General features: G+C 38.3%; 2 protein-coding genes across 3 annotated transcripts in view; both read left to right on the top strand.

The window, feature by feature from the left end:
• LOC135469082 (inositol-trisphosphate 3-kinase A-like) overlaps nucleotides 1-10456 on the top strand; it is a 36981-nt gene extending 26525 nt beyond the window's left edge. For both annotated transcript variants that reach the window (XM_064747606.1, XM_064747607.1), the window contains 7 exons: nucleotides 1013-1115; nucleotides 2513-2653; nucleotides 2979-3106; nucleotides 5313-5462; nucleotides 6311-6412; nucleotides 6873-6944; nucleotides 7320-10456. In XM_064747606.1, coding sequence (XP_064603676.1) covers nucleotides 1013-1115; nucleotides 2513-2653; nucleotides 2979-3106; nucleotides 5313-5462; nucleotides 6311-6412; nucleotides 6873-6944; nucleotides 7320-7514 — 891 coding nt within the window. In that variant the 3' untranslated portion in view covers nucleotides 7515-10456. The remainder of the gene's footprint in view (nucleotides 1-1012; nucleotides 1116-2512; nucleotides 2654-2978; nucleotides 3107-5312; nucleotides 5463-6310; nucleotides 6413-6872; nucleotides 6945-7319) is intronic.
• A 4374-nt stretch (nucleotides 10457-14830) lies between these two features.
• On the top strand, nucleotides 14831-17684 carry LOC135468370 (GPI inositol-deacylase-like). The gene has a single exon (XM_064746584.1). The coding sequence runs from the start codon at nucleotides 14831-14833 to the stop codon at nucleotides 17591-17593; it is 2763 nt and encodes a 920-aa protein (XP_064602654.1). The 3' UTR covers nucleotides 17594-17684.
• The last annotated feature ends 1056 nt before the right edge of the window (nucleotides 17685-18740 follow it).

The following is an 18740-nucleotide window of genomic DNA, read 5'->3' as shown; positions in this document are numbered from 1 at the left end:
TATCCCAAAGAGCTCTTAAGTTGTATGAAATCTATTAAGAAGTGGGTGGTGGGTGGTTAATGTTTTCCACACCGATGTCTCCCACAGACCCGATACGAGTCACATCTGTTGATAACCCATGCAAGCTATGACGTCACACTATGACACGCATCCTCATTTGCATGTATACCCTTCACTTTCTAGCGGGCGGACTTGTGAAGGAATATGAAACAGAAAACTTGTGATTAAAATTGAATGGTAGTTACTATGGCGAAAAATAAGTGTCCAGTAGCACTCACAAGGTAATTATATTTATAACGAAAACGCTTTCAGTTTTATGGGTATGAGTTTTGTTTATCGACAGACAGTCTGAGAGTTGCCTTTTGTCACTTCTCATTTTCGATGATGTTGGTGAAGCCCACTTTATAACTACATGTATAATGTCAACGCTGATTGTTCCTATGTAGATGATGAGTAAAAAATCATCAGACATATGCTGTATGTCTAAGTCATGATCAAGAGTATCGTCATGAATTTCGTCAGAATTAAGCTGTTTTGTATAGACATGTACTTGTGAACGCGAGGGTAACTTAAGGGACTGATGAGGTACGGGTGTCAACGTAGGTGAAAGGCCTATAGGGCTAGCTGTTGCTGGCATTGGATCTCAACTTGACCGGCTGATACTTACATCGATGTCAGCAGACCTGAGCGTACTTCAGCATGCCCCATGCTTATTTTTTATATATGTCGTTCTGAAAACATAGATCGAGTGTTAGCTATGCCGTTGTTCTGTGCTACACTGAAACGAAGTAGGCTTACAGCGGCAATATGTCAAATATCGCGCTTCCATAGTAACTACCATATCGGGTATTACAGGCTACATGATTTATACATGTCTGTATAAATAGCAGTCCAACTGTTTCTTATACTCTTTTTCATGAATATCTGAGGCTGGTATTTACAGAATATTGTTTAATGATTTTTCATTTGTCCATAGTCAAAGTGTTTTATTCCTCATCATCTTCTATTACAGCAAAGTTCCTGGAAGAAGATTAAAAATGTCATCCATTGGACCCCTTTTGTTCAGCACTTCAAGAAGCATCGTTATCCCTGGGTTCAGCTGGCAGGACATAAAGGTGGGTAATCCTTTGGTATGTAATACCTGGCAGGACATAAAGGTGGGTAATCCCTTGGTATATAATACCTGGCAGGACATAAAGGTGGGTAATCCTTTGGTATGTAATACCTGGCAGGACATAAAGGTGGGTAATCCCTTGGTATGTAACACCTTGCAGGACATAAAGGTGGGTAATCCCTTGGTATGTAATACCTGACAGGACATAAAGATGGGTAATCCCTTGGTATGTAATACCTGGCAGGACATAAAGATGGGTAATCCCTTGATATGTAATACCTGGCAGGACATAAAGGTGGGTAATCCCTCAGTATGTAATACCTGGCAGGACATAAAGGTGGGTAATCCCTCAGTATGTAATACCTGACAGGACATAAAGGTGGGTAATCCCTCAGTATGTAATACCTGGCAGGAGATAAAGGTGGTATTCCCTTGGCATGTACATGCAAATGTAACACGATGCTTGGCTGAATGGAAATACATGTATAAAAGTGGGTGCCTTCGTAGACTGTAATACCTGGCTGGACATAAAGGCGGTTACAGTCCCTGGGTATGTAATACCTGGTTGGACATAAAGGTGGGTACAGTCCCTTGGTATGTAATACCTGGCTTGACATAAAGGCGGTTACAGTCCCTGGGTATGTAATACCTGGCTGGACATGAAGGTGGGTACAGTCCCTTGGTATGTAATACCTGGCTGGACATAAGGGTGGGTACAGTCCCTTGGTATGTAATACTTGGCTGGACATAAAGGTGGGTACAGTCCCTTGGTATGTAATACCTGGCTGGACATAAGGGTGGGTACAGTCCCTTGGTATGTAATACCGGGCTGAACATAAAGGGGGGAAAGATCCCTCTAATTCATTCTGACTTGTTTGACATCAGTATTTTATTGTGCAGTAGATTGATCAACCTTGAAAGCTGAGTTCAGGTCTAAGATTTCAGTTCATACACTCTGATATTGTGTAAATATTTTTTTCACATATTCTGACTGTGGCAAAACCTGTGGTCAGGATGAAGCCAGAAGATGATAATAATTAAATCAAAAAGAAACATTGATAATTGATTTGATTTGCAGTTATTACTGCAGAATCAGGTGCATGTACATGACAGTGTCATGTAAAGGTACATGTACTGATCAAAGTGATTTGGTTTCTTCTTGGCTCTGCTGTATTTCCACTCTACATACAGGTGTCATTGACATCATTTATTAATCCCCATTTGTTAATTTATGGCACTGCAGGTTTGAATACCACTCAGCTGTCAGTCACAAAATCATTACACTTTATGCTTTTATATTGAAACACGATGGCTTCATCTTGACCAGCTACAGCTCATGTTCGAGTTTCGGGCTGTTTTGCTATGACATTTATGATTTTGTGACATGTATGTTCACAGGTAACTTCCTGGCTGGTGAAGATGGAGCCATCTTGAAGAAACTCAACCAGAAGGAACACAAAAGTCTGCCCTTGTTGATGGCTGACATTCTTAGGCCATATGTCCCGGAATATCGCGGAGATTTGGAAAAAGATGGAGAAAGTATCCTTTTACCCTAAAACAAAATCTGTGATAAATTAAAACATGTTCTTCAGTAAAATTTACACGTCCATATACATGTACATATGCATAATGGTCTTAACTTTTAGCCATTGCTTTTTATTGCAATGTGTTTATTTATTTATTGCAATGTGTTTATTTATTTATTGCAATGTGTTTATTTATTTATTGGAATTTGTTTATATATTGGTATTTGTTCCTTTATTTATGTGAGATTTTCCAAGATTGAATCAGCATTGTATGTGTCTGAGGAATTGAAATGTTTATAGATGTGTCACTAAGCAAAAATGACCTTGACTGAGCTAAGCCTATGTGCTGATGCAGGACCTGTTGGCAGGGTTCAAATCCCCATGTGTCATGGATGTCAAGATGGGAGTGAGGACGTATCTGGAGGATGAGTTAGAGAAGGCTAGACAAAATCCCAAACTTAGGAAGGTCAGTTTTATTTGCTCTTTATGAAACATTTTCTTACTATATTACTGATTTAATTAAATGCCGCTAGCTGGATGTTTGTGTGACAAGCATCAGATAGCTGTAAAACATAGTTAAATTAATGCATTTATGTGTATGTATTACTTGTATATGTTAAGTGAACATGACCAATATGATTTTTGTAATGCCTGTAAAAAAGACCAGGTACCATCATAATACTGTAGCATTAAAGAAAAAGGTATGCATGAAGAATTTTTTGTTATTTCATAAAAAGTAACTCTGGGACCTAAAATATTGCTTTACAAATCTATAATAAAAGTGTTTTGACTGAAAATAATGGTTTGTGGATTACTGTAATGACAGGAAATATTTGAATAAATAAATGCAACAAATCGGCATACAAATGTATTTCAGCCATGAAGATTTGACTGATAAGTATCTTTGGTCAAGCTCCCGTAAAGTACACGGGAAAGTTTAAAACTGCTTTCTCGCATTGTTGTGTCAGCTGATTGACATGCCTGTACATCAGTAACATCCAATGTAAATGGCTTGTATCTTGACAAAACTGTACGTATATATTCCCCTGAAGGAACTCCTTTGCTGAATTGCATATTTCTGTTTACAAAACTATGGATGGGATTGACAGAGAATCAGATGACCGCATGCTAAAGCAAGATTAAAAGTGTTGCCTTTATGATGCTTTGACAACTTCATGATAAATTATGAGTAGGTCGGTGCTTATGTCAAGGATCTTCTGTGTGATCAATTTTTTTGGTTTTAACATTTAACACTAAAGGCTTTGCAGTTAAAATGTATATATATGACACCCCACTCTGTTCCTGTAAAGATAAACTGTAACATTCCCTATATCCCATTTTTATAACAGGGCAATGATAAAGAGGAATCGGTTAAACATTGTATTCGCGTGTTTGGAAATTGGTGCCTTATATCAGCTTCATATTGCAACAATTTTTAAACATTGTATTAATGCAAAGCCATGCTACCCATAACTCAGTCACATGTGCGTAAATGTCTGTGCAAGTGACTTACAGAAGCTTACAGAATTCAACACTGGCCAATGAGAGGAACTTACTTTCATTGACATGCCCCTTGGAATAATAAGTCATCACGATTGTGAGATCTCCAATGAAATTTTGAGCAGAAAAGGGGAATTCATAATTTTATACACCGTCCTGTGAGCAGTGAAATGTTTACATTTTCTTGTGACGTTTAAGTTTGACCTTGTAAAGTAAACCTTGTTCAGTAAAGCCAACATAAAGTCATTTACCGGTAGATGTATTTTGATGATGTTTAGAACACTTTATCTGTTTATTGTGGGAAGAATTGAAAAGAGTTACTAAAACAACACGTAGTCCGTTTGGGTCTCTGCTGTGATTGACAGGTTCCACAAATGTTGGAACTTCAAAGGCTACGTCCAGAGCAGTGTGAAGTCACGATTTGCATATCAGCTGGTCTGTATTGGTAAGGCGTGAGTGTTCTGTGGCAAACAAGTGTCTCGCATTGCCTGTGTTTTTTTCCCCATTAAATTCGGTGGGACAGTGTGGTGCAAGATACAATCATTTCAGTAGCATCTTGGCATGAATTTACAAGTGACTATATTTTCTGAAACATAAATGTTTTGTATTTTACAATCTCAGTCGTAAATGTCACAAGACTCCAGATTATTTTTGGGGTAAAATACTAGGTCTGGAAAGTAGACGGTAAGAACAGCGGATCCTGCAGATTATGACTACAACTGAATGAACCTATCATAAATAACCCAGACGTCAGAGTGGCAAGTTTGCTACAACACCACCACCAAGGACAGCAGAAAATAGTTTAACCCATCATGTTTTCCTGATATAATTTTCCAGTTAAGGCGGTTTCTCTGCATACTGTTGACATCACTATGCTAGATACTTAGGTTCTCCAAGTCAGTCAATGTCCAGGTGAGCAGCGACCAGCAGTATTTTCATACTGTGGCAGCACAGATGAAATTCATCATAGGAGGGAATCACGTATATCCATTGATGATTGCCGGTGGTTGATTATTCAGGTGGTCAATGTTTTGCGGTTATTACGGTAACCCATAATCATGTTCTATTTGTAACCCCTTTTAAAATTCTGTTTACTGCTGTATGATCCTAGACTGAAATGTTGTATTTTAATACATCAATCATTTTCTCAACTATGAGCGTGTTTGTTTTAGGACATGTACCAGAAGATGGTGGACATATGCCCTGACGCCCCCACCCCAGAAGAACGTGCTGCGGGGGCTATAACCAAGCCTCGTTACATGCAGTGGAGAGAGACGATCAGCTCCTCATCCAGTCTCTGCTTCAGGATAGAGGGTATCAAGGTAGAAAACACTTCATGATCTCTAGCGAAGGAGGTTATGTTTTTCGCTGACGTTTATTTGCCTGATTGTCAGTCTGCAACTTCATGTGAAAAAAAATCACACCTGATTTCCAGGAAATTTCGTGCACACGTGGCATTCCATTAAATATTAGAAGTGGTGTGGATCAGAGCCGGAATATTTTAACGATTTGTTGCAATTAAGATTTTTTTCAGTTAGTCCTGACATACAGCAGGGCATTAATTAACAGCTGACCACAAATTTAGAGTTCCCCTTTACATTACTCACGTGGAATGGGTTACCATGCCATGTGAGTGATTTAGATATAGCACAGGATTAGATGTTGAGAGTATTATCACTTTCTCTAGATAGAGTACAGGATTAGATGTTGAGAGTATTATCACTTTCTCTAGATAGAGCACAGGATTAGATGTGGAGAGTATTATCACTTTCTCTAGATAGAGCACAGGATTAGATGTGGAGAGTATTATCACTTTCTCTAGATAGAGCACAGGATTAGATGTGGAGAGTATTATCACTTTCTCTAGATATAGCACAGGATTAGATATTGAGAGTATTATCACTTTCTCTAGTGATTGAAGGAATTTGTACATTTTGCTGGGGCAGAGGTTTGTGCTCTTAGAATGCCATTTAATTAGAGGCTGTTGAGAAAGACATTTTGACTTCTTAACGAGCAAACTTTAATATATTCTTAAGCTTGATACTGTGCTATCATGTAGATTTTGTTGATTTTAATGATGTTTTATTAAATGTTGTTTCCAATTTTCGGTGGACACTTTTGTGAAAGCCAACTTTATTCATGTCTTAAGCAGTAGTTTCCTTGTTTCTAGAAAGGAGATGGGAGCTCTTCTAAAGATTTCAAAACAACACGCACCAGAGAGCAAGTGAAGGAAGCCCTGAAGTCTTTTATTGGTGAAGATAAAACATTAGTGGTGAGTGTTATAAAATTGTTTGAGATTTACAGATTGTTGGCTCTTAGTGCATGAGGCATGAGATCTTAGTGGTGAAGACTTTATTTTGTACTTATTGCTCATTCTGTATTTTAGAATTTTTGCAAAATTCCACAATAAAAGATAAGAAATAAAAAAGAATGAGAAATAAATACTGAGAAAAAAAAGAAGTTCATGTTTTTGTGAGGGTAGTGCTGCAGTTAGGGACAATTTAAGCAGCTTGTACATGTACATATGTGATTGTCTATTTCCTATAGTCAACCTACAGATGGTCGTGGGCTCCCCGGGCTCTGTCAGGTTTCCTCCCACCACAATGCTGGCTGCCATCGTATAAGTGAAATATTATTGAGTATGGCGTAAAACACCAATCAAATAAATAAATAAACTTCCTATAGACTATGGGGTTTTCTTTAGTTTAACCAGTTGTTGTTTTCTTAACCAGGGTAAATACCTGAGGCGATTGAAGGCAATTCGGGCCACTCAAGAAACATCGGAGTTCTTTGCTAAACATGAGGTTTGTCAACAGTTATTCCTGCTCATCACGTTCTTCATTGCTAGATGCATTTGGTGTGTGTTTCTGTTATATCTTCAAAATTTATGTATGAAAAAGTTTGTTTAAGGAGGTGATTTCTCAAAAATTAAACATAAACCTGACATTGGCGTCAACTTGATGGTCACTTTGTTAATGGTCAACACAAATGCCCCCATCCTTGAGAAGATTTTAACAAAGTTCTAATGTTTAATTACACACAGGCAAAATCCTTGGTTCTCTTTCCATGTCACATTTGTTTATTGGAAAACGCAAAAGAAAAATCACATATTTATGCTGTGGTCTTTGTCAGTTATCCTTTGTTCTTTGTGTGATATTCTCTGTTTTGGCCTGTTACAGTTAGTAGGCAGCTCCCTGCTATTTGTCCATGATGCATCAGGCCATGGAAATATCTGGATGATAGACTTTGGGAAGACCACTCCATTACCAGACGGGGTTCATATTGACCACCGGTCAGAGTGGAAGGAGGGCAACCATGAGGATGGCTACCTGCGTGGGGTGGACAACCTCGTCAGTATTCTGGAGGAACTCTGAAGTCCTGCTTTGTCAGTCATCACAATCCCACAGTCGCTTCATCAGTACTGGCTAATACTATGGTCAATAGACATATTTTGTTCCATCATGCATTGGAGTGAAATACTGTTATATAACCAGTCTACTTATGTGGGGAAATCATATATGGTAGTGTAGAAAGAACTGGTCCTTTTTCTCGTGTAATGATATACTGAGATTGAAGTTTTGTTAAAGAACTCCTAAGCGCAGTCAAAATATGTTGTTTTCTGGCGTAATGCTGCAGTGCTTGTGTGCTACCTCAGTGTTTTATGGGCACTGAAAAGTGTGACATAGGAAAAAAAACAAAAAAGTACATGTATATAGCTTTGGATTGATTTGTTAAAGGAGAAGAGAGTTTCGGAAGTTTCTAATTTTTAACGCGTTTACTTGAGCTTGGTGTTGCTAACACCACAAGCGAAATTACATGATTACAAACCGATAAAGAATTTCTCAACATCGTGTGCTCAATTTTGTGAAACCTGTGAATTCCTAAAATGAAATATTATGTGTATGTTTAATATACGTGTAAACCTCAGATGCTAACTGCCAGTTGGAACTGTTTTCCTTCTTTTTGGATATGTCCTGTCTTCAGAAGTAACGAACTGATAGGCTGACAGGGTAAATACCTGATATTTAATACAGTGGTAAAAAAATCAAAACATGAGAACAGAGAAATTTTATTCTAATTGACTTGCATGGATAAACATGAAAATTGTGTTTGTTTTAAACACGAACAAACTGTTTGCAAAAATGATATGAGGTAAGTGACATATCATGTAATTAAAGCAAATGTCCAAACCATCTGCAGCATTTTGTTGAATGGGAACTTTCTCAACAAGAAATCTCCTGTATAATATATACAGAAGCACACTGCTGTGTACAATTTAAGCTTACCAGTACTCTGACTCATCTGTGTCTGTATCACACTGTGCATTCACATCGATGTATTGAAACAAGGCATGTGGCATTGGCAAGTCTTGCGTAATTGGTTTGGTAGCATTTGCTATTTAATTCGGGTACATCACAATTAAATATATGGCTCGAATTTTGAACCAACAGAAAAAAAGTTATCACAGATGGCTCATGGAGCTAAGGGAGACAACTGGTGAAAGATCATTTCCCGTTAATATCCCAACTATCCCCACCTTGAATAAACTCCAATCTCTCCAGTTTCCTTCACATGTGTCATTGAAAAACAAAATATATAGATATTCTCAGCTGACATGAATCACACTTTTTTAAGTATTCTCATAACTCTTTGTATGATCCTTGTTGCACTTTCAAAAAAAAAAAAAAAAGAAAACCAATTGTTTGGGTGTAATTTTACTTAAAAATCGATATCAGTTGTCATCAATTGCCAGCTTATCTTTACACATATATCATCAACAACTGTGTGACAAACCCATGCAATAGTTACTGTATATAGGAGCCACAACAAATAAAATTAAATAAATATTTAAATGACAAAACAGACCGACCATTTTCAATCCGGCCATTTCCGAGCACTCTGTTGAAACAACTAAGTTGTGATATATGTCTGTTCATACCTCATGATTTGGGTTAGGCTTTTTTTTTTTTTTTTTTCACCATTGTGAAGCAGTTGATTAAGGAAAGAATCGGTGATCACTATTTCCATGGCCTTTAAGTGTTTAGAAACCTTTCTGTGACAGAATTCTATGGTAAAGCTGCTATCCAAGTACTTGCACGCGCATCTGGATTGGTATCCTCCATATGTATTTACTTCATGCAACTATGTCTTACCAAAGTTTGTCACCTTTGTTTCCACATGTAAACTGGTTTGTGTTATGGATAAAAATTGCATACAGCCTGTCACACATCTATGTGTGTAAGTATAATACAGTGTGCCAGGTGCTTCCTGTCGTGCCAGTCAGTGGAACTTGAGTCTCTGTCAAAACCTGTTTTGTATACTTTTCTACATTGTTTTTTTATTGTCTTCGATAAATATATGTGAAACCTGTACATTAGCTTTTAATGATGCAGCTCAGGCTTCATTTTTGAGACATAAATGTGTGCCTTGATTTCCTAATGTTTTACAAGTAACGTTTTCTGTCTTCGTGCACAATCTTGCAGTAAAATTCATGGAAGGCAACATCGCACTTTAGTGATTTTTGTTGAAGATTCATGTTAAGGAGTGGGATTTTGCATTACGTGAACTGCATCCCACATTCATCTTGCCAGATCAAACTCTTTTTTTATTATTTACCTTCAAATTACCTGTAATTGTGAATATATGTGCGATGTTTGTGTTTGTGTAATCCAGTTACGTGTTCATCACTGTTCAGAAGTCATCACGGTTAAGCCTGTACTGTCAAATTCTTGTTCCTTTTACCCTTCATTCTTGCACAAGAAAATATCCCTCCCCCTCCACCAAAAAAAAAAAAGAAAAAAAAAAAAGAGCAAACAAAACCACCCCACTTGGAACTTGTTTTACATGAGCAGTGTTACTCAGATAAAATGACAGCTTTATTTCAGCTTAGCACTCATCAGTGGATGGCAAGATTTTTCTCAGAGTAACATTACTTGTGTATTACATGTGTATGTAAAACTTACCCCTGGATTTACTGGATTTTGTGACTTGTTTGCTAGTGTTATTGAAGGCCAACTGAAATCTCAACAGGCATAAAAGACTTAAAACTCAGAAAATTGTCCTAGCTCTTTATTTCAGATCATGATATTCTCAGGCTTTATTTATTTCACCTGTAAGAGATTTAACATGCTGAGGAGAACAAGTTTATGAAAAGTGGTTCTGTATACTATATATTATGTTGTTTTGTCCAACGTTGATCTGAATAACATTCACTTTTTATGTACATGTATAATGTATATTCTTGCAAACTCATATCTTTCAGTCTGAACTGTACACTGACTTCATTTTAGTACATGGTTTAAATTTTTATTGGCTAATTAATATCTATCTATATATATATATATATGAATATAATCCACTTCAAAGTACATCTATCTGAGAAATGTTTTAAGAACTGTTTATGTATATTTTGCTTTTATTAGTCAACTACTGTATCTCTTCATGAACTACACAATTTTCTATACTTCATCCATCAGCAGGCATTCCTGATATTTCTCTTGCATTTCAGAATATGATAAATATTGTTAAGTTAAATCTTGACAATGGTGTCTTGGTTTTGACTTCATTCTTCATTTATATTACACAGTACCCACAATTCAGCACAATAGTGTCTATATATGTACAGGTCTGGCTCAGTAATTGGTCAGTACTCAAGAATTTTTCACTTACATGTATGTGATGCTCAGGTTCATTTATTTGATTGATATTTTACGCTGTACTCAAGAATATTTTACTAATACGACGACAGCCAGCGTTATGGTCGGAGGAAATTGGGCAAACCTTATGGGAATCCACGACCATCCGCAGGTTGCTGAAGACCCTCCCATGTACTGCACTTGAAACTCACAGGGGTCCCATTGGTGGGAGGCTCCTGGATTATTTTGCAACGCAGGCGTGCTTTCCCCCTCGGCCACGGAGGCCCCCGTCGGGTTTATGGGCGGAGGAAAATGGTTTGACCATTGTAAACCACCGACCTTCACCAGGTATATATACCAGGGAGCTGCTTCAATACAGCTTTTGTCAAGATTATCAGTTGCTGCAGTTCTGTTTCGGGAATTAGCTCAAGAGCTTAAGGATTATATTTCATGTACTGTACTTCACCTGAACTTTGATATGTAAAAAATGAGAAGCACTTGAAGACCTTAAAATGATACATAATATTTGATGCCAGCACTTTTAAGGTTTTACGAGAAATTCAACAAACTTTACAAAAAAACTCAAAAGATTGTCATGAATCAATCTGAATAATGCAACATGTATGGCATGAAAAACAGTGTGACATATAGACCTGGGGCTTATTTTCATGTTGGTAGTAGCATGGAGGTATAAACAATATATACCGCCATGGCCATCGTGAGGTCAAAGGTCAAACGCACTGAAAGGTTACATGTGCTAAATATCTTGATAAAGATTAGGTATAAGTTTTGGGCCGTGTCGTCCATTTTCGAAAACTGATGGCCTATTTGGTCCACGTTTGAACTTCGACAATTTTCCTGTCATTTTCTTCAAAAATAGCTTGTCTGCTTGTAGGCCTACTGATTTGAAAATTTGTCTCTAGCTCCACTACAACAAGTTTCACGTCCGGTTGGAGTTTGTGCTGTAGGCCTATTGTCCATTTTCAGCGAAATGATGGTGGCGTTTAGTCTGGCTTTAGACTTCAACATTTTCCCGTCCACACACCAGGCTTCAGTTCAGTACGGTGAACCGTTTTGGTTTGTGGCTTCACCATAACAAGTTTGAGTTCGTTCGAGTTTCGGGCCTTTAGCCCTGTTCATCTACTGCTACATATCTTTGGTTTCCATCCATCAACATGACCTGAACCTCAACAGCGCATGAAGAAAGTTCCTCAGTTACATGTACTGGTCAATAATTGTTGGTGGCTGTGTTACTCAAGTCACCATCATGATATATTCTTACTTTAAACGCCAACAGGAGTCCAGAAAATAAAGTGTATAAACGGTACATGGTATTGCGGTCTTAACATTATTTATTTATTTGATTTGTGTTTTGCGCCGTACTCAAGAATATTTGACGTATTCGAAGGTCAGCATTATGGCAGTAGGAATCTATGCGTCGAAACCGACATTCGTATACCAGCCGTTAACCAATAAGGGCGCTCCGGGTCAATGCTCGCAAGGCCAATTCCCAAAACGACGTTTAACACAAATTGCCAAAGAACTGAGAAAGTATATAAAGTACGAAAATACGTCGGAGTCATACAAAGAGAAGCTGTCAACAGTTTTCAGTGATGTAGGAAAGACGCAAGGTATGTTCTATGCGACTGAGTGATATCTGTATTCAAATCGTGTACCATGCTAGTGTATAAGTTTTCGATAACAAAATATATATATCGAAGTTGCGCTTTGACTGCAACCGTTCATATACCTAACGTGGCTATCTAATTCAACACGATGAATATTATGCCTTTAGCCCCGGGTTAAGTGAAATTAGACACAATCATGAAGCAGAGCGCCAGAGATTCTGAACGCTCTGTCCATAATTACTTACAAGGGAACTGTACTCATTGTAAAACTCAAGAAACTTGGAGTGAAGGTGTTTGATGGAGTGAGTGAGTGAGTGAGTGCTTGTCATTTAATGTCGTAACGAATATTTCACTTATAAGACGGCCGCCAGCATTATGGTGGGAGGAAACCGGGCACAGCCCTAGGGAAACCCACGACCTTCCGTAGGTTGCTATGTTCCGCCGGAGAGAAAGCCAGCATGAGCTGGACTTGAACTGACAGCAGCCGCATTGGTGAGAGGCTCCTGGGTCATTACGCTAACCAACTGAGCCACGAAGGCCTCACCATTGCTGTATATGGATTGTTTAAAGCCGGCAGATTATCAATATACCGTTTAGTGGATGAAAAAGATCGGACCCAGTGAGGATTACTCCATAATAGTTTCGGCATATAACAGTATTCATAGGTATAGGTCGTTTAAAAGTTGGACACAATTTGTACCCATCGGAATACCTATACACTGCTGATTATGGTTTCGCCGAATTTCACATAGATGTCATTAATGAGAAATGCAAACAATTCAATGGACGTGGAAATATCGCATGAATGGTAACCATTATATGTAGTTGAGCTGAAGAAGGCTTTGTTACCTTTGACGTTAATGAAGCGGTGACCAGTTTTATTAAACACCGATACAACTGGTGATGAAATTCTATCAATTAAATCTGTGTGAGGAACTGTAGTAAACAGAGTGGAGGAATCCCAAGTAGAGATGTCCTTACACTGTACGTGTATTTGGGTGTCTAGTTCTTCAGTGAGACGGTTTGAGTTTTTAAGGATTCACATACAATTAACGCTTGAATGTTTTTCAGTTGCATAGAAGTATTTTTCTTCGTTAAGAGAGTAGAGACAAGTTTGGTGGTACAGCTACTCGATTTTGCAATAAAGCGAGCTTTGTATGGAGATTTATGCATTTTGGAATCCAGTAAAGTTGTGGTATATCCGTGAAACGGGAAAGCACGGATACACTCCTCTGTTTGAGACAGGACTGATGTTTTTTACATAGTTCTTGCAGAGTATTGGTCGTTCTAGAATACGTTGATGTTGCGGCAGTTCTTGTTGTGATATTAAGCTGTTCTACAAGAAGCTGGTAGTAATAATTCTTGCAAACAAATATTATATTATTAGGAGCTTTCTCCGCAGGAACAATAACGTATTTTTTCTGAAGGTCATCAGGTACCTTTCGCTCCGTAGGATCCTTCAGAACTTCTTTGGCTGTCGCATGAGCATTAGTACATTAATGTGGTGGATTGCATACACAACATTTTCTTTACTAGCTCAAGCCAATTAGTGTCAAGGACTGAAGGGTCTACCTTCTCCTGTTTACACCATTTTTTGGCAAAGTTTTCAAGCGTCATTAGGACAATTGCTTATTAACCTTCATACTTATCTTTCTCGGATCTCTGCACCTGGGTGCCCTCACAAGCAGATTTCGAAGGTCATCATTATTTACAATATTAAGGTTACCAGTCAGGACACCCACGACCATCCGCAGGTTGCTGAGAGACCTTGTAAGGTAGGAGAAGAAACCAGCGTGAGCTGGACTAAACTCACAACGGCCGCAATGTTGAGAGATTCCTGGGTCATTACGCCGCGCTGGCATGCTAATCACCTCGGCCACGGTTAATTGTAATTAGGATTTACTTAAACAGTACATCATTATACAGGCTGCATTACAATGTACGTGTAAGTATAGGCAATCCAGATGATTTGCCATAGACAACTGATAAACATACTCTCACCGTGAAGCTCTTCCTGAAAAACTGAAAAAAATTTCTCGCTGGCAAATGGAAAAATTCGACCTATATTTTCTCACCAGGTGAATGACAATAACCATGGATAACCTGGGGGAAATGGTGGAACGAGAACGGCACGGGTCCGTCGTGGATATTATGCTCGTAAAAAGGTGACCTAAACTAAGGCTGTTCCATTTAGGACGGCTTTTTTCTGATCCGCTAATTTTGGTGTTGTCCAACGTTTTTGTCCGTGTAAATGCAAGACGGTCATTAATATATATATATATATATATATATATATATAGCATATGGACGGCGGTCGCTGTCTTGCTCGATCTCGTATGGTCTTCTTCTCTAGCTATGGCTGACCCAGATATATAAGCGCGGAGTGATCTCTCTAGGTCGGCCACCCGGCACTACAGTGTAAACAACATGGCCGCGCCCATACGTGCTGTGCTGGTTTTGCTGGTTTTAGCTTTTCTTGTCGGTGGAATCATTGATGTACTTCGTAATTTCGAAGACAACCAGTGCGAAATGACATGGATGTACGAACAACCCGAATACCACTCCATAACACTGAATAAGAAATTCCAGCGACAATTCCCTAGGTACGGGCTGTATTTCTACGGAGAAGGAAACTACGCGCATCAGATGAAGAAATTAAAGTTCGCGTTGACGGGTGTTCCTGTATTGTTCATACCAGGCAACGGTGGAAGCTACAAGCAAGTACGCTCCCTCGGATCTGTGGCTCAAAGGAAAGCTCAAAACATGAACAATTTCTTCCATTTTAATTACTTTTCAGTGGACCTAAACGAAGAGCTATCGGGCATGCATGGCGCCGTTTTGTATCAGCAGACGGAGTTCGTAAACTATTGTATACGAAAAATTCTTAATCTATACAAGGACTCCCCGTCTCCCCCGACATCTGTAATCCTTGTGGGTCACTCCATGGGAGGTATGATCGCCAGGGCATTGTTCACCCAGAAAAATTTTGATCCGAACTCTGTGTCTACTATCATCACACAAGCTACTCCTCATCAGGGTTTGGTGTTGGTGCCAGACTATCTTGTAGGGAAGTTTTACAAGGAGGTAAATGGGTACTGGAAGGCTAACAAAAACACTAAGCTGAGAGATGTTGTTGTTGTTTCTACTGGTGGTGGATTTAGAGATGTCCAAGTACGACAGGATTTGACGTCTTTGGATGGCCTGGTAGCACAGAATGTGTCCATCAGTACATCATCGATGTCCGTGCCGAAAGCCTGGGTGTCAACAGATCACTTATGTGCAGTCTGGTGCCGTCAGATGGTCATGGTCACAGAGAGAGCGTTGTTTGACATTGTCAATAGGTCAACATTGCAGGAGTCAGCAGATGTGAAAAACAAAATGTCTGTATTCCGGTATCACTTCCTGGAGAACCCAGGAAGTAGAGAGTATCTCCCAGTTTGGGATGAGAAGGTTGAGATAATAAAACCTGCTATCTGGGAGCCTGTAACTACAAAGCAGTGGCTTATTGTAAAGGAGAAAAGAAAGAAATTTGTGTATCTAACTGTTCCTATCAGCAAAAACAAGAACACACTGGTAGCTGCAAGCAATGCAAAAGTTGATAACTGGATCTTCGCTTGTAAGATTAAACGTGGACAAGATGACTGTGGAGATACATTGAACCTAGCCCAAAGAGGCAGAGTGATTCCTCCCTTGTATTCAAACAAGAGGGTTATTCAGCTTGACTTGGCAGAATTAACTGACTTCACACACGTTGTCTTGGTTTTGCCTCGTGGGGAAGACAAAACAGTGGTATCTGGTGAAATTGTTGGAAGGAGTGAGCTCTCCAGAACGTACAAACTCCCAGGTTTGCTGGATATCCTGTCAGCCTTCCCAGGAAGTTTGCTGTCCAAGAAAGAGATATTCAGATTCAAGGGAAGCAACTCTGTATTCTTTGATGTATCCCTGTCTGGTTTAAACAGTGTTTTCCACTCATATAAAGCCTATCTAGACTCCACAGGGTGCCCCAACAGCACAGATGAGTATGATGGCAGTGTAATGCAGTTCCACATGACCGATGGCTTCGAAGACACCTTTGCCTTCATCAAACAGGGGTTGTCTGGAGAAATTACTTTAAAACGACAGAGTGTTTACAGGGGGAAAACACAGCAGAAAGTGCAACTTTTGTTGTATCTACAGCCAGGTTGTAACTACAGACTGTCTATCAAGCCAGAAATTTTGGATAGTATGGGCCAGTTTATTCGTTTTTATGGACCATTGTTATTGGCATTTATTGTTGCCAACATTTTAATGGGTTTTATTGGACAGTTAAGGTCACTAAATAAATCTACTATTTGTCCCACATTGTTAGAATCAGTTGCGAAATACAGTAGGCCATATTATGTTATTCCTTTGGAATTAGTTATTAGATACTTACTCAGCCATCAAACTGTTCACAGATTTCTGTTACCTCTGGGTCTTCCTGAAGATGATAGCATACATCTGCAAAGGCTGAGAATGTGGTTTTCTGGACTACCCCTCATTCTTTATTTGCTTGGCCTTGGGTTCATTGCATTTTATGTTTACTTCTTTCAGATCGTTTTGAAAGTTTGTGGAAAGGTTTTGTGTCGAGTATGGTGTTGTCCTGATGTTTGTTCAAGCCTCTTTAAGCTGTTGAAATATGGCCTGATTTTGGCAGCTATTGGAATATCCGGGTTTGTGTGTGGCAGCTTGGGCATTGCTGTTTGTTGTTGTATACAGCTTTTAAAATTGATTCGCCTTCGCTGTGCCTGTGAACACACAAGTCCTCAGCAGTTTCACTCGATATCATTGTACAATTTTCATTTTTCCATCTTTCTCATGTTGCTATGGCTTTTCCTCTTTGATGCTCCCCCTCTAATTGTCTGGGTGGGGCATATTAAGTTTAGTTACAGACTTGAGGACGACCCTAGTCGACTGGCTGGTGTACTGTGCTCTGTGGCCTATCTTATCATCAGTACATGGGACAAGCCTTCCCCAGTGAGGAACATGTACACAAGTGTCATCTACATGCTCTATATTGACGTTATTCTGTTGCTTTTATATGCTACTTATTCTCAGTACAGAATAGTGTATGTTCTCGTAGCTGTCATGCTTTCACTTATTGTCCCCCAGATTGTGTCCAATACCATACGTGAACCGAATGTTTCTGATGAAAAGGACAAAAATGATTAATTGAGACATAAAGCATAAACATACAAGATTTCAACAATATTATAACCATTTTATGCAAAATTCAGTTTTAATGAATGAAATATTTTTAAAAATCTGAACTGATTTGCATGTAAATATTTGCATTTATATCAAGATAAATACGATAATGATGTATAATGATCACATCAGGTACTCTGTTAATAAGCATTTTTATATGAAATAAGAAAATGATAATCTTAATTAATATTAAAAATAATATTTATCAAAATTTATCATACTTTTAGTGTTCAAATAATATTCCTATGAACAGAATGATAGGGTTCCAATTTGACATATCTAAATAAAATCAACTTGTAACATTCCTATAAACGAAATGATTTGGTTCCATATGGCATGTCAAAATAAAATTGACTTGGCACCTTCCTTCAAACAGAAGAGCGTGTTTTCATATGACATATCTACATAAAGTCAACGTGGAACATTCCTATACAGTATCAGTGGTGTTTATATAATTACATATCAGATTACCAAAATCAGCATTAAAAATTTAAAAGTTTTTTGTTACATATTTGTTTCATTTAAAGCTTGCTTCAGTTGGGATATTTCTTAACAGAAATGTCAGTCATGAATGTTAATCTGTCTTAACTTGACAATGAATTTGGTGAGTAAAGCAGATCTTTAAATAGGATTTTATAAATATTAATTGAACTTCCACTCAGGTGGCCCTAGTTATTCTCTGGTATCCATAGCACCATTCTTTATACATGAAAAAGTAAATAAGCTGACTTTATAATAATAAATTCCTTTATTAGCAGTATTTAGGCCATAGGCACATATACATGCATCTCGTACATCAAAGTCGATTTATAGTACATACCTAACTGTAGAAATTCAAATACAAAATTCAAATTCAAATACAAAAACGTTTTAATTTTGGTCCCAAGCAACAGTGGTTATACATGTGGTATTTTAGTGGTGCCGCATGCCACACACTAGTCCGGATTTGTAAGCTTCGTAATACACTTTACTACGCAAGGCAAGAGTTGTACCACATCAGCCAAATATCATTCCACTCTGTATATGTTTTGTGTGTGTTTACTTTTAAACATGATTCAGAAATATTTGTACTACACATACAAGTATATTTGTTGTCCTTTTTGTACAGTGA

The sequence above is a fragment of the Liolophura sinensis genome, chromosome 6 (assembly GCF_032854445.1).
Source record: "Liolophura sinensis isolate JHLJ2023 chromosome 6, CUHK_Ljap_v2, whole genome shotgun sequence".
NCBI classification, from domain to species: Eukaryota; Metazoa; Mollusca; class Polyplacophora; order Chitonida; family Chitonidae; genus Liolophura; species Liolophura sinensis.
The sequence above is the reverse complement of the archived record's forward strand: the minus strand, read 5'-3'. Positions and strand labels throughout refer to the sequence as shown.

What these genes read in the sequence shown, in the direction of transcription:
- LOC135468370 (XM_064746584.1), top strand. Translation starts at nt 14,831, where the DNA reads ATGGCCGCGCCCATACGTGCTGTGCTGGTTTTGCTGGTTTTAGCTTTT.